The 13,453-nt window shown below is 40.0% G+C and overlaps 1 protein-coding gene across 1 annotated transcript in view; it reads right to left on the bottom strand.

Annotated features, from left to right (window-relative positions):
- Positions 1 to 793: 793 nt before the first annotated feature.
- USP16 (ubiquitin specific peptidase 16) overlaps positions 794 to 13,453 on the bottom strand; it is a 29,737-nt gene continuing 17,077 nt past the window's right edge. The window contains exons 14-21 of the mRNA XM_047795232.1: positions 12,924 to 13,017; positions 12,260 to 12,316; positions 11,195 to 11,371; positions 8,599 to 9,253; positions 6,849 to 6,943; positions 5,836 to 5,922; positions 1,327 to 1,483; positions 794 to 1,221 (exon numbers count right to left, since the gene is read on the bottom strand). Coding sequence (XP_047651188.1) covers positions 1,097 to 1,221; positions 1,327 to 1,483; positions 5,836 to 5,922; positions 6,849 to 6,943; positions 8,599 to 9,253; positions 11,195 to 11,371; positions 12,260 to 12,316; positions 12,924 to 13,017 — 1,447 coding nt within the window. The 3' untranslated portion in view covers positions 794 to 1,096. The remainder of the gene's footprint in view (positions 1,222 to 1,326; positions 1,484 to 5,835; positions 5,923 to 6,848; positions 6,944 to 8,598; positions 9,254 to 11,194; positions 11,372 to 12,259; positions 12,317 to 12,923; positions 13,018 to 13,453) is intronic.

Genomic DNA, 13,453 nt, shown 5'->3' with positions numbered 1-13,453 from the left:
ACTATGTGTGTTAAATACAGTCCCTGAGTAACACTTTGAAATTTTATGTTTTTGGTATTTCAAAGTAATTTGGAAGCAATATGGCTGACTGAGTCTTAGATAAACTCAAATCTTAGAGAGTTCATCAAAGAAATCCTAATAGAGAACCTTACAGAAAGTTTAGACAGGTTTGGTATCCTTAAGGCTCTTAGGGTTGTATGCAACTTGGAAACACTGACTGGCTTGAGTAAAAATTTATTAGGACAGTTCACAGGTTTTCTGGCCTGGTGGCATTAAAGGGATTCCCATGAATGTCTTCCTTTAGTGTATTAACAATTGGCACAGAGCAGATATGGAGTCCTGCCAACACCCCAGCTTGTGCACACTGCATGGCATGAGAATACTCACATATAGGAGTTCCCATCGTGGCTTAAGTGTAAATGAATCTGACTGGTATCCATGAGGATGCAGATTCAATCCCTGGCCTTGCTCAGTGGGTTAAGGATCCGGTGTTGCCGTGAGCTGTGGTGTAGGTCACAGATGCAGCTTGTATCTCACACTGCTGTGGCTCTGGCATAGGCCAGCTGCTACAGTTCCAAATGGAGCCCTAACCTGGGACCCTCCATGTGCCACGGGTGCAGCCCTAAAAAGACCAAAAAAAAAAAAAATTAGTTACTGCCATGGTCAAATTACCTGTGCTTTCAAAATTAACATTTTTAAAACTCACTTGAGGTTTTATTAGCCAGTCAGTCTGAAACTTTGTTGTTGTTACCTAGTAGGGTATGTCAGAAAATCTTCTAAGTAATAGAACAAATTTTGGGGGTAATTCATTTTATTGATGTGTTGCAAACCACCACCCAAACATATTAATAAGCACAGAGGACTTTAGTAATTCAGACTCCTTTCCAGAAACTGGAAGCAGGAATAAAAACCATTACAATACAAAACCACTGTAAATTTTTAAGTATTTTCCCTTTAGTATTCAAGAAACATTATTTCTTCTGGCATGTATTTAATTTTAAGTGAACATGATTTACAGTTAGTCTTTACTTTTTTTTTATTACAGCCATTATAAAAGCCATAAACATGTTTCCAGAGAAAGCATTTTTTGAAACTGTTACAGTATTCTCTCATAAAATAGGAGGTAAGCCTGTGAGTTTAGTACTTTAGTTGTAGGCACAGCTTGCACATGTGTGTCACTGATGTGAAACCACTGCCCTTTGGTTGACTCCATTTCAAAATCTGTGAAGAGGAAATGTAAAATTAAACGTAAATGGAAAGATTCAAGTTTATTTTTTGGTTCTGCCATAAATATCTGCTGAATTCCAGAATTTTAAGACCTCTTACCTTGTGGAATATCACCGTGGAGAACAAGATTAGAGAGATGGCTGTTTGCAGTTCTTGCCTTGGCATAGGCAGTATAATGCCCTGACCGCATGGTACCACTGTGTTCAACGACTCCATATAAGGAGTACAGTACCCTTGTATTTTCTTCAGCAACATTCTTTAAAAATGAACAGAATTCAAAAGTTAGAGTCGCACTTAGATGCTATTGGCAAGACAATTTTAAACTATACAAAGGGTCTCTAACCTTTGAGAATGCAACAATCATGAGTCTGAATTTGACTACTATTTTCTCTCTACCTCTACCCAGCTGAGTAGTGCCTCACTTATGTGTTATTGGAAAGCTGCTATTGCTGTTGCCCTGCTAGAAGAACCATAAACCAGAGGCCACTTGCTATAATCAGTTACCTGGCCCAGATAAGTAACTGAACTTGCCCAAGTTTCTTTAGCAATCTGGGATCAGATAACTCCAAAATACCTCAACAACTCATCCTATTTCTAGCCCCAAATGTAAGCCGCTTTTTTTTTTTGTCTTTTGTTGTTGTTGTTGTTGCTATTTCTTGGGCTGCTCCCGCGGCATCGGAGCTGTAGCCACCGGCCTACGCCAGAGCCACAGCAACGCGGGATCCGAGCCGCGTCTGCAACCTACACCACAGCTCACGGCAACGCCGGATCCTTAACCCACTGAGCAAGGGCAGGGACCGAACCCGCAACCTCATGGTTCCCAGTAGGATTCGTTAACCACTGCGCCACGACGGGAACTCCCCAAATGTAAGCCTTTTTAATAGCAAGAGAATATAGCATTTAGGTCACACCTCAAACCACCCCTTACATTTTCAAAAAACCCCTGCAGGTCTGGTGAGAAGCACATTCAGAGCTCACTTTCCCCATATAGCCTTGGAGGTTGCTTATGTCATTCCAAATCCTGTCAGCTTCCTCAGGGATTTCAGTGTCCAATGGACCTCACAGGATATTCACTGCCTGTATACCCTGGACTACATTCTGGAATTGTGCATCACCCAGAATTCTTTAACTTCAAAAATCTTACCAGTTTTCTAGTCTCAGTCCACAAGTCTAGTCTTCCGACTCATCTCATTTATACTAGTCAACCTAACAGAATCCTCAAGCTAACCCTTGTTTTCTCCTGGCCTATGAAGCCTCGTCCAGCCTCATCCCATGTAAAATCTTTCTTCACTACTCAAAATGTAACGGAACAGCAACATCAATGTGACCCGAGAGCCTGTTAGGGAGACGGTCAAATCTTAGAACCCACCCCACATCCACATTAAAGCCCTTGGCCACGTGTCTCACGAGTAATGCCTTAACACCTACCACCAGCTCTGCCACCACATCCAATTCATACAACCCAACTCTGAATTCTACAAGGTACCTTTCCCAACTCTACATGGAAAGCTGCTATTGCCAGGAGACAAAATTCTGTAACCATGAAGACTGGTAAATTCAGGTCCTCAGTGTAACTGATTATAATCTTACGATGTGTCCTTAGTTAGCTGCCTCTTCGATAGATGTTGCAGCAACTGCACCAAACTTTCACCTCTCTTGTAGCCTCTCTTCATCCCCTTCTATTTTCTATAGTTGACCTCACCTTCCACCTCAGGAAAACTGAGACATAACCCAACCCAACCGCAAGCTGCCCATTCTCAGGAACATGAAGTATCCTCTCCCTCTGGCTGCGAGATTCTCTAACATAGAGTCCTCATCCCAGCCCTTTCGGCCTCTTTCAGGATCTCACTCAATCACTTAGCTCTTTTTCTGTATATTCTACTTCTAGAGTTTCCTCTTGGCCTACAAACCTATTTAAGTCTCCTAAGATTAAAAAAAACAAACAAACAAACAAAAAAACAAACTTCATTGATCCACCACTTTTTCCTTAAGCCAAGGCTCTAACATACCTATATGCTCTATCTCCAATATTCTCACTCTCTTCTCCACTTACTGAAGTTACCAACACTTCTTGAAAATTTTACCATGACCTCTATTCTGCCCAATCCATAAAATGCTTTCTGGTCTTCTCTGATATTCTGACAGTGAGGCCATTTAATTCTTTCCTTGGAACTTGAACACAGGGCCACGGCATTTTAGGCAAAAGACTGACTCCTGATGATGTATTCAAAACTAATCCAGCCAAACATATTTCTGTTCACAAGCATTCCTCACTTTCCTGTTCTCTGCAGATAATGCATTTTTTACAAACTGAAGGTTTATGGCAACCCTGTACTGAGAAAATATATTGGTGCCATTTTTCTCAGTGGCATTTGCTCACTTGGTGTTTGTGTGTGTCACATTTAGATGAATCTCAATATTTCAAACTCTCTACCAGCTGAAAGATTACAACTGACTGAAGGCCTGTGATGGTTAGCATTTTTTAGAAATAAAGTATTTTTTAATTAAGATATGTATATAGTTTCTTTAGACATATGCTATTACACAGTTAATACACTGCAATATAGTGTAAACATAGGTTTTTTACACACCATGAAACCAAAAAATTCAGGTGACTTGCTTTACTGCAATATCTGCTTTACTGCAGTCTGAACAGAACACAAAATATCTGTACCAGCAGAAGGGGCCCTGTCCTATGGTAAAAACATAATAATGACAATTCACTCCACACACCACCTCTGAAACACCTTTCTTAAAGAATTTTAAAATTGGGAGAAAGAAAGGGGGGGTTCCCATCACTTCAAGTTGTGCATATACTTTATCAATATACTGCAGTATTTAAAATCTGAATAAAGAACAACAGCACAGCTTCTTTGATTCTCCAAATTTTACTTCAACACAGACTTGCTGGCATCCTTGGGGTGTCCTCTTTTACCTATGCCTCTTACACACACTCGCCAGAGTCCTGTCCTTAACTACCTCTTTCCCTCTCCACACTTGACACAAGATCCCATCCTTTAATAGTTTTTTGGAGTTTTGTCTTTTCTTTTTAGGGCTGCACCTGTGGTAGATGTTAGTTCCCAGGCTAGGGGTAGAATCAGAGCTACAGCTGCCAGCCTACACCACAGCCACAGCAACGCCAGATCCCTAACCCACAGACCAAGGCCAGGCATGGAACCAGCATCCTCATGGATCCTAGTTGGCTTGTTTCCGCTGAGCCACAACAGGAACTCTCTCTCATAGTTTTAACCACCACCTCTGTATTGATTTCCAAATCCTTATCTCCAGCCCTAACTTCTCTATTCTGGCCCTCAGTCTTGTACATCCAACTGCTTTCTAAACATATCCAAGTGAATATCTCAAAAATACTGGCAATTCAATGTTTCCAAGACATTATTCCCTTCTCCACATCCCAACTTGCTCTTGCCTCAATGTATGGCACTGCCAGACACTCAAGCCAGGCCCTGGGAATCATGATTAACTCTTTCCTTTGCCACGCTCAGCATCCATTTAAAGGCCTCTGCCTCATCTTCCAGAGGCAGCAGATCAAAAAGTCCTGTTAACTTCACCTTCTGAAATATTCCTTCAATCTCCCCAGCTCCAGCCCTAGTTTAAGCTGTCATCATCTAGTGACTGAATTAATTCTATAGCCTCCTAACTTCCCCGCCTCCTAGACTTCCCCTCCTAAAATCCAGCCTCCATTGCTTCAGCAAGAAATATACAGATCTGACTGTGCGGCCCCATTGCTTTAAATTCTTTAGTGGCTCCCCACTGTCAACATAATAAAGCCCAAGTTCCTCATCAAGATAATCTTCCAGCACCTCATTCTGATCTCACTACTCTGGCTTCATCCCCTACTGTTCCCAAGACCTTGTAGTATAAGCTAGAAGTGCTTCCACAGCCAGTCCCCAGCACCCACCATGCCCTTTACACTGCTCTGCCTTTGCTCCTGCTGCTTCCTCTGCCTGGAAAACTTGTTTCCTCTCGAGTCATCATATTAAATCTTCTCCTTGAAGCAGCAGCTTTCCCTGAAGCACCAACATGCTGGGTTAAGTGCATATCACCCCTGCTCTGTGTATACCAACCTTAACAGTCAACCATATTAAACTGAGATTATCCATAAATATATCTGCTCATCTTTAGTTACATGCCCTCAGTTCCAAGACAATGGCTGCCACAATAATGGGGGTTCAAAGGAATGCTGAACTGAAATAACCACCTAATGTTCAAAATGATTCGCCACAGATCTTGAAATTATAAAGGTGCAGAGATCAAAGACCCAGCCTACAGCTGTGGTGCAACTTCGATCTCTGGCCCTAAAACTTCTGCAGGCCACAGGAGCAGCCAAAAAAGTGTTTGGAGTTCCCTTGTGGCACAGCAGGTTAAGGATCCCGCACTGTCACTACAGTGGCTGGGGTCGCTGCTGTCACACAGGTTTGATTCCTGGTCCAGGAATTTGCATACTATAGGCATGCCAAAGGAAAAAAAAAAAAGTCTACTCAGTAGTTCTTATCAACTTCATACTTATATGAGTTGCTGTTAGAGTATTTGGTGATAAGCTATGATTTCCCTTTAATGGATTTCCCCAAAAAGGCAACTTTCACCTACCTTACATTTAAGGGTACAAAAAGGAGCCAAATCTAAGATTTCTGGAAATTTTATGTGTTTGTTAACTTTGCGTAGGTTAAAACCAGCCTAAAAAAAGAAGGATAATAGATTAAGTTCTTTTCTTGGAAAAGCTATACGTGTTACTTAAACTGTGTAGTCCCAACCCAATGCCTAGAAAAACACTAATATCCAGCCCTAGTTCAATCTTCTTAGGAGACTTTACCTGCCTGACCACTAACTGATTTCCAGTTGATTCACTTTTGCTAAGTGAAACATACACATACACATACAGTCCCACACACGGAGAAAGCTACTTCTTAAGAAAATCCTCTATGTTTCTGTGTTAGCCATCCAGAAAAGCCAGATTACACCAGAGGTTCTGAGCACTTGAAACTCAGTGTGCAGAATATTTTTCTACAAAGCACACACTTCCAGCCTCACTCTCTAACCAAGCTTGGTGAATTGTTCATAGAGACCCACTCAATTAGTCAAGCTCACACCAACCACAGAAGAGAAAACATTCTGAGGATATCTGGGGAATCTGGAGCTGAATGTGCAAGCTGTACTAGTCATAGCAAGTCTTCCAGAAAAGACGGAATCATTAAAATGATGAAAATCCAACCAATGCCTTTTTGTATGCAGGGTCAATAAAAACAAGATACCACAATCAAAACAAAAACATCACTAAATTTCCCAGCTATGAGATATAACTAGTAAGTTAGTCTTTAAAAAAAAAACCTGAAATTAAGGTTAGAATAAGATGCTAATATTACAAAAAAGAGCAAAATGAGTCTAGTAATACTGAGGAGAGATTGTGCCTAAATTTCTCCTCCACCATGACATGCATCTTCATCAAACCTTTTTTGTTTTATCTATATGTATTCTTTTACTTTCCTACTTATCTGAAGTTACAATTAAGAAATAACAAAAACCCAAAGAAACAGAGTAATATGTCGACACAGTAACAAATAAAACTGGTGTTACAAATTCAAATTTTCCTTAACAAAAGGTACCTGCTGAAATCTCTTTAAATGAAGAGTGAGAACAGGAGGAGCAAGAGAAATTAGCATCTGCTTCTTAGCATTGGTGTAAACATGTTTCCTTTCACCTTCAGAAAGAAAGAAATTTTAGCAGTGAGAGGATCACTTTAAACCACTAAAGCATTCATATCTGCTAATTTAAAATCATTTCAAACATCTGAAGCAAGGATCAGTAAACTTTCTGGAAAGAAACATATATTTAGGGAGTTCCCGCTGTGGTGCAATGGCGTCTTGGGAGAGGTGGGTGATCCCTGGCCCAGCAGTGGGTTAAGGATCCAGTGTTGCCACAGCTGCAACTTAGGTTGCAAGTGCAGCTTGGATCTGATCCCTGCCCTGGGAACTCCATATGCCACAGGGCAGACAAAAAAGAAAAAAAAAAATTTTTTTAGGTTTTCTGGACCAAGAAGCAAAATCAAGGATATTTGTCATTATTTTTACATGAGAGGAAATGTCCACAAATTTTTACTGATGGAATTAAAAATATAATAACTGAATACGATAGCAGTCTACCAAACTGAAGAATGGAATTATTTTTTGGAGAGAGAACATTTATTTAATTGGAGTTCAAAGTTAACATTTTCTTCCACATAATTTTCAAATTTCCATCTATAAAAAATATTTTTAGCTCAGAAATCACACAAAAACAAGAGACAGGCCAAATTTAGCTTGTAAACCATGCATAGATGAAACCTGTTCTAAAGTGAACAGAAGTGCTATAAAGTCAACACAATTTACTTTAGTATCAACATGTAAATAAATAAAAAGCTAGACTTTATAGGAATTCTCTGGTGGCTCAGCAGGTTAGGGATCTGGTGTTGTCACTGCTGTGGTGTGGGTTCAATCCCTGGCTGGGGAATTTCCACATGCCACTGCTGGGCACCTACTCATCCCCCCCGAAAAGCTAGGCTTTTTTTGTCTTTTTAGGGCTGCACCCACAGCATATGGAGGTTCCCAGGCTAGGAGTTGAATCAGAGCTGTAGCTGCTGGCCTACACCACAGCCACGCAGGATCCAAGCCTCGTCTGCAACCTATACCACAGCTCACGGCAATGCCAGATCCTTAACCCACTGCGTGAGACCAGGGATGGAACCTGCGTCCTCATAGATACTAGTCAGATTTGTTTCTTCTGAGCCACAAAGGGAACTCCTAGGCTTTTTAAATGTTTCAACAATTCTAGTAAGAATCCTTAGGAATCTATGATCCCTCCTTATCCTATTTACCCAAGCTCAAAAAAAAAAAAAAAAAAAAAAAGCAAAGGTTAGGAGGGGAATTATCAGTATCTTCCTATTCTGTATTGGAGAAAAGACTGTAAGAAAGTACTGTCCTCCCCACCCCCTGCACTAGGACTGTCACTTCAGCACACTGGAGAATTAGAGTGGGACCTTCTGGGTGCAAGGGAGATGAGGGCTATCACAAATGCTGGCCAGAAACTGAGGCAACAGAGACAGCCACTGTCTGTGGAGCCTGGTGCTGCAGCGACCTCAGTGGGATGACGGCCCCCCAGGGTGTGGGGTCAGCATGCTGCCCAGCTTCACCTGTTGCTGGCATATCATAAAGCACTAGCCACTTCAACAGAATTCTGAATTCCGCTTACCCATCCATTAATATATTCACACAGAAAAGGGAACTAACTGACATCACTGAAATCCTGATACAATTAACACAGCAGCACTCTACCTATGCCATGCAAAACGTGCCACCGAATGTGAAAGAATCTAAATACCTTTTATATTTGCCTTTGGTCCACTATACTGTCTCCGCGTGCACACTTCACAAAGCAGTTTATTAGCATCTTGAAGTTTCTCATTTCGAGTGAACTGATATAAACAATGTTGGATTGAACACTCATCAGTATTGAAAGCTTCCCTGTTTGCAAGAGTACAGAAAGCAGTTTCTGGATCTTCGTTTACAACCTCATATACCTTCGCCCCAGGAGTAAGATCATCATTCAGAATCTCTATATTTATCTCGTCAGGTTCAAGAGCAGCATTCAAGTTAAGGTTCTTAAAACCACTGGAAATGTCCACTTCCCCGTTGCTCCCTGCCTTCAGGTAGGCACCATTCAAATTCCCAGTACATTCCGTGGGAGAAGAGGCTAAAACTTCTAGATCATTGTCCACGTTGACAATTTTCATATCTCCTTCCTCTGTGGATTTCTGATTGTCAGTTACACTTTCTACTGTTTTTTCATGGCCATTCAAATCTTTCTCACAATATTCCTTATGTATAACTTCCTCTTGTGAGGTATGGCTGGCTTTAACATCCACTTCCGAAGTGGACGCTTCAACTTCACATTCATTATCTTCAGGATGGTCAACGGCACAGACATCATTTAAATGAAGAACTTTTCCTTGAATTTTTTGTTGCCTTCGTTGGTACTGTGTAAAAAGCATAAAACATTAAAAGAAAGAAATAGAATGAGAGGGGAAGAGAAAAGGTGTACATGAATCTCATCAGGTTTTCTTGCTTATCAATCAAAATAAGGAAGCTAATAATGAAGACTTCACTTCCAGAATTCTGATCCTAAAAGTTCCTTTACTACGAAGGATCAAATAAATGATAAAGAAGTTCTCTGATTTAAAGCAGAGATAAACCATCACCAATCAGTAAAATGCTGTCATACAGGAGCTAATGAAAATGTGCAAGACATGGCCTCTATTCCAAGAGAAGAGGGCTATGCAGAGCAGTAAGGCTACTGAACTCCAGCAGGGGTCAGTGACTACAGGTGCGCCAGGAAGGGATATATCCATCTGAGTTGTAACTACAGGATCAAGGTTTCACTGAAGAGATAAAAAACAAACTGAAAACGCAAGGATGTACAAGCACAGAACTGCTTCAGGCAGAGGGACAGAGGAAAACATTCAGGGAAATGAATGGCCCCAAACTAGAGAGGAAGCAAGGAAGCCATAGGTACAGAGATCAATAAAAAAGACGCCACCTGCTTAAATCACCTTCTTTGCATTTGCAGCATATTCCCAAGTGCAGGGGGTGAGGGGTAGGGGAGATTTCATCAAGACTCCTGTTACTGAATTGCCTAAAGATGCAAGGGGTTAGCACTGTCACTGAAAGCACAGCCCCGTGACGAGAGTTTCTAACACCAGAAAGCTGAAGGACAACACACAGGACCTTGGACACAAACCGATTCTGATGTGCTTCAGTTAAAAATAGAGTTACAGGCAAAAGGGAAAACGGGGAAAAATAGAGTTATAGGCAAAAAGGAAAACGGGGAAGGACAGACGTGCATACTCAAAGGAAACACAAATGGCTCTTAAACATAAAAACAAGTTTAACTTCATTTTCACTGAAATTAATGGAAAATAAAACCGAACTGATGGGAGTTCCTGTCGTGGCGCAGTGGAAACAAATCCGACTAAGAACCATGAGGTTATGGGTTCGATCCCTGACCTCGCTCAGTGGGTTAAGGATCCGACATTGCCGTGAGCTGTGGTGTAGGTCAAAGACGTGGCTCGGATCTGATGTTGCTCTGGCTGTGGCGTAGGCCAGCCACAGCTACAACTCCCATTCGATCCCTGGCCTGGGAGTATCCATATGCCGCAGGTGCAGCCCTAAAAAGACCAAAAAAATAAATTAAAAAAAAAAAAAAAAAAGGACATTTAGAGGAGTTCCCATTGTGGCTCAGTGGGTTAAGAACCTAACTAGTATCCATGAGGATGCAGGTTCTACCCCTGGCCTCCCACAATGAGTTTTGGATCCAGTAGTGCCATTAGCTGTGGTTTAGGTTGCAGATTAGGCTTGGATCACATGTTACTGTGGCTGTGGTGGAGGCCAGCAGCTGCAGCTCCAATTTGACCCCTAGCCTGGGACCGTCCATATGCTGCAGGCGCGGCCATTTAAAAAAAAAAAAAAGAGCACATTATTTTCACACATATTCAAAGAAATTTCACTACAGAGAATACTAAGTGAGCTAATCCTTTAACTCCATGTGAAAGTGCTGTATATAAGAGAACAGATATTTCTACCAATGTTATGCAGACTTCAAACTCGATAGTTAAAAAATTAAAAATTAGAGGAGTTCCCGTCGTGGTGCAGCGGAAACACATCCGACTAGGAACCATGAGGTTGCGGGTTCGATCCCTGGCCTCGATCAGTGGGTTAAGGATCTGATGTTGCCGTGAGCTGTGGTGTAGGTCGCAGACGTGACTTGGAACCTGTCTGTGTTGCTGTGGCATAGATCCACAGCTATAGCTCTGATTAGACCCCCAGCCTGGGAACCTCCATATGCTGTGGATGCAGCCCTAAAAGGCCAAAAAAAAAAAAAGTAAAATTAGAAAAGCACAGTTTTCCTCCTAATTACCCACCTTGGCTTGCTTTTTGGCTTGCTTCTTTGCTTTTTTCTGTAAGTGCTTACTTGTTCCTGAAGGAATATCATTTCTCTCCTTTATGTAACTGTCATTATCTTTTTCTTCCTCACTGTCTTTATCTTCATCCTCCATTGTCTTTTTCAGATTTTTATCATTTATACTTTTCTTACCACTCTTAAAATATGGAAAGAGAATGGGCCAAAAATAAAACTTTATAACTACCGTTGAAGAGATTTCATGTCACCTAAATAATTTTTTACTCCTATTTTACAATAGATTTATTTCACAATGATTAGAAATATATGCAGGACAAAAATTCCTTCATCCCAAATATTAGAAAGCAATCTTCATATACTGAGAAAACAAGCAAACAAACAAACCAGAAAAAAGGCAACTTCACATGCAGGTGTAATAGAAAGGAATACAAGTTATATTAGATACATGCTGTATCATGCTATAATTATGTCTTATTTCTAACAGTCCTTTATGTTGATAAGTGATTTCCTTTCTATTCTTGTTTTTCTTTGCATGTAAATGACAGTGTTAAAGAAAGAAAAAAAAGGTTAAGTTCGGTAAGACTTTAATCATTAAGTAATAGTGATTTAAAGGGACCCCCCCCAATTCATATTAAGTTAAATAATGATTTATCCAGTATTCATAATATGTACTCTTTTTTCCTACTACTTGATAGGAATTAAATTAATATGGCTTAAAACTGAGAGAGTTTCTGTTAACATTTATGAACGTAAGACTGGAAGGATTTGTGGTTAGTCTTAAATAATGAAAAAGTAACTTATAATATGAAGAGAATATTTCCCTATATGTAAACTAATCAAGCCAATTATCTATAAATAATTCTAGACACGCTCTTTCAAAAAACATATTTATCCCATTCTTTATTCAAATATTTAAATTTTTCTATGTCATATACATTAAGCAAAAATTCTCATGCAGGACATCCTAATGAATGAACATGGAAAATATGACAGGCCCTCCCCCATATAATTTAGCACAGGAAAGAAAAAAAAATCTACTTAAATAAAATAAACTCAACAGTCTTACCTGATCATCTAAAACTGGTAGAGACAAATCAAGGAAAGATTCATGAACCAAGGATACCTTAACCAACCAAAAAAGAAAACGTTAAAGGAAAGAAAAGATTTACTTTAAACATTATATAGTAAGATCATGGTTGGGGGCTGGTGGTAAATTTTAAAATAAAGCTTTAAGAAAATGAAATGAGGAGTTCGCGTCATGGTGCAGCAGAAACGAATCTTACTAGGAACCATGAGGTTGCAGGTTCAATCCCTGGCCTCACTCAGTGGACTAAGGAGCAGGTGTTGCTGTGAGCTGTGGTGCAGGTCACAGATGTGGCTCTGATACGACATTGCTGTAGCTGTGGTGTAGGCCCGCAGCTACAGCTCTGGTCGACCCCTAGCCTGAGAACCTCTATATGCTGCAGGTGCAGCCCTAAAAAGACAAAAGACAAAAAAAAAAAAAAGAAATGAAAAATTACACAGTGTTGAGGACTCTGGGTTAGGGGAAATAAATTAAAATGTTAAACTTCTTCCTCATACAGAGTGTTCAGAGTTCCAGAAAAAAACTGTATGCATACTTGGACAGTTCCACAAAGACTATCTTATGAATCCAGACACTTCTGTTTTTGAAAGAAATAATTGACAACTGTACTCTATTAATAAATCCAGTCTCTACTACATCTACTTACAGTTCTGCATTCGTCACACATGATTGTACTAGTTAGTTCACCACCAAATATTCGGTCCACAAAACTTGGTACAGATTTTTTCTTTTCATAATCTATAAGAAAAAAAAAATCTATCAATTATCCTTATATAATTAATGAAACAAGTTAAAACTACTTACCTATCCCTAAAATTTTATTCTTAATTTCCTATCCCATGGACTTGCTTTTCTCTATTCATAATTACTATAATTATTCATAATTACCATAATTTTCAGCAGCATATATGCTACTTCTGAGCATTACACAATTTAACACAATCACATCTTGTAAAAAAAAAAAGTTCTTTTCGAAGATATAGTCTGTGGAAAATAAACTGTGAAGGTCACTGAGACTTTCTGTATATCAATATATTATTAACTAGTAAAAGGAGCAGATCAGGCTAGGCTGGATGATTCTAGCTCACTTCTAGCTTTAACATTCTAACACTGGCAACAAATTTGGGGAGAAACTTGTTTTGTGAACTCTTAAGACTGAACTCCATTTAAAAGCAA

The sequence above is a fragment of the Phacochoerus africanus genome, chromosome 1, assembly GCF_016906955.1.
Source record: "Phacochoerus africanus isolate WHEZ1 chromosome 1, ROS_Pafr_v1, whole genome shotgun sequence".
Taxonomy (NCBI): domain Eukaryota; kingdom Metazoa; phylum Chordata; class Mammalia; order Artiodactyla; family Suidae; genus Phacochoerus; species Phacochoerus africanus.
Note: the sequence above shows the minus strand (reverse complement) of the source record. Positions and strands in the feature narration are given on the sequence as shown.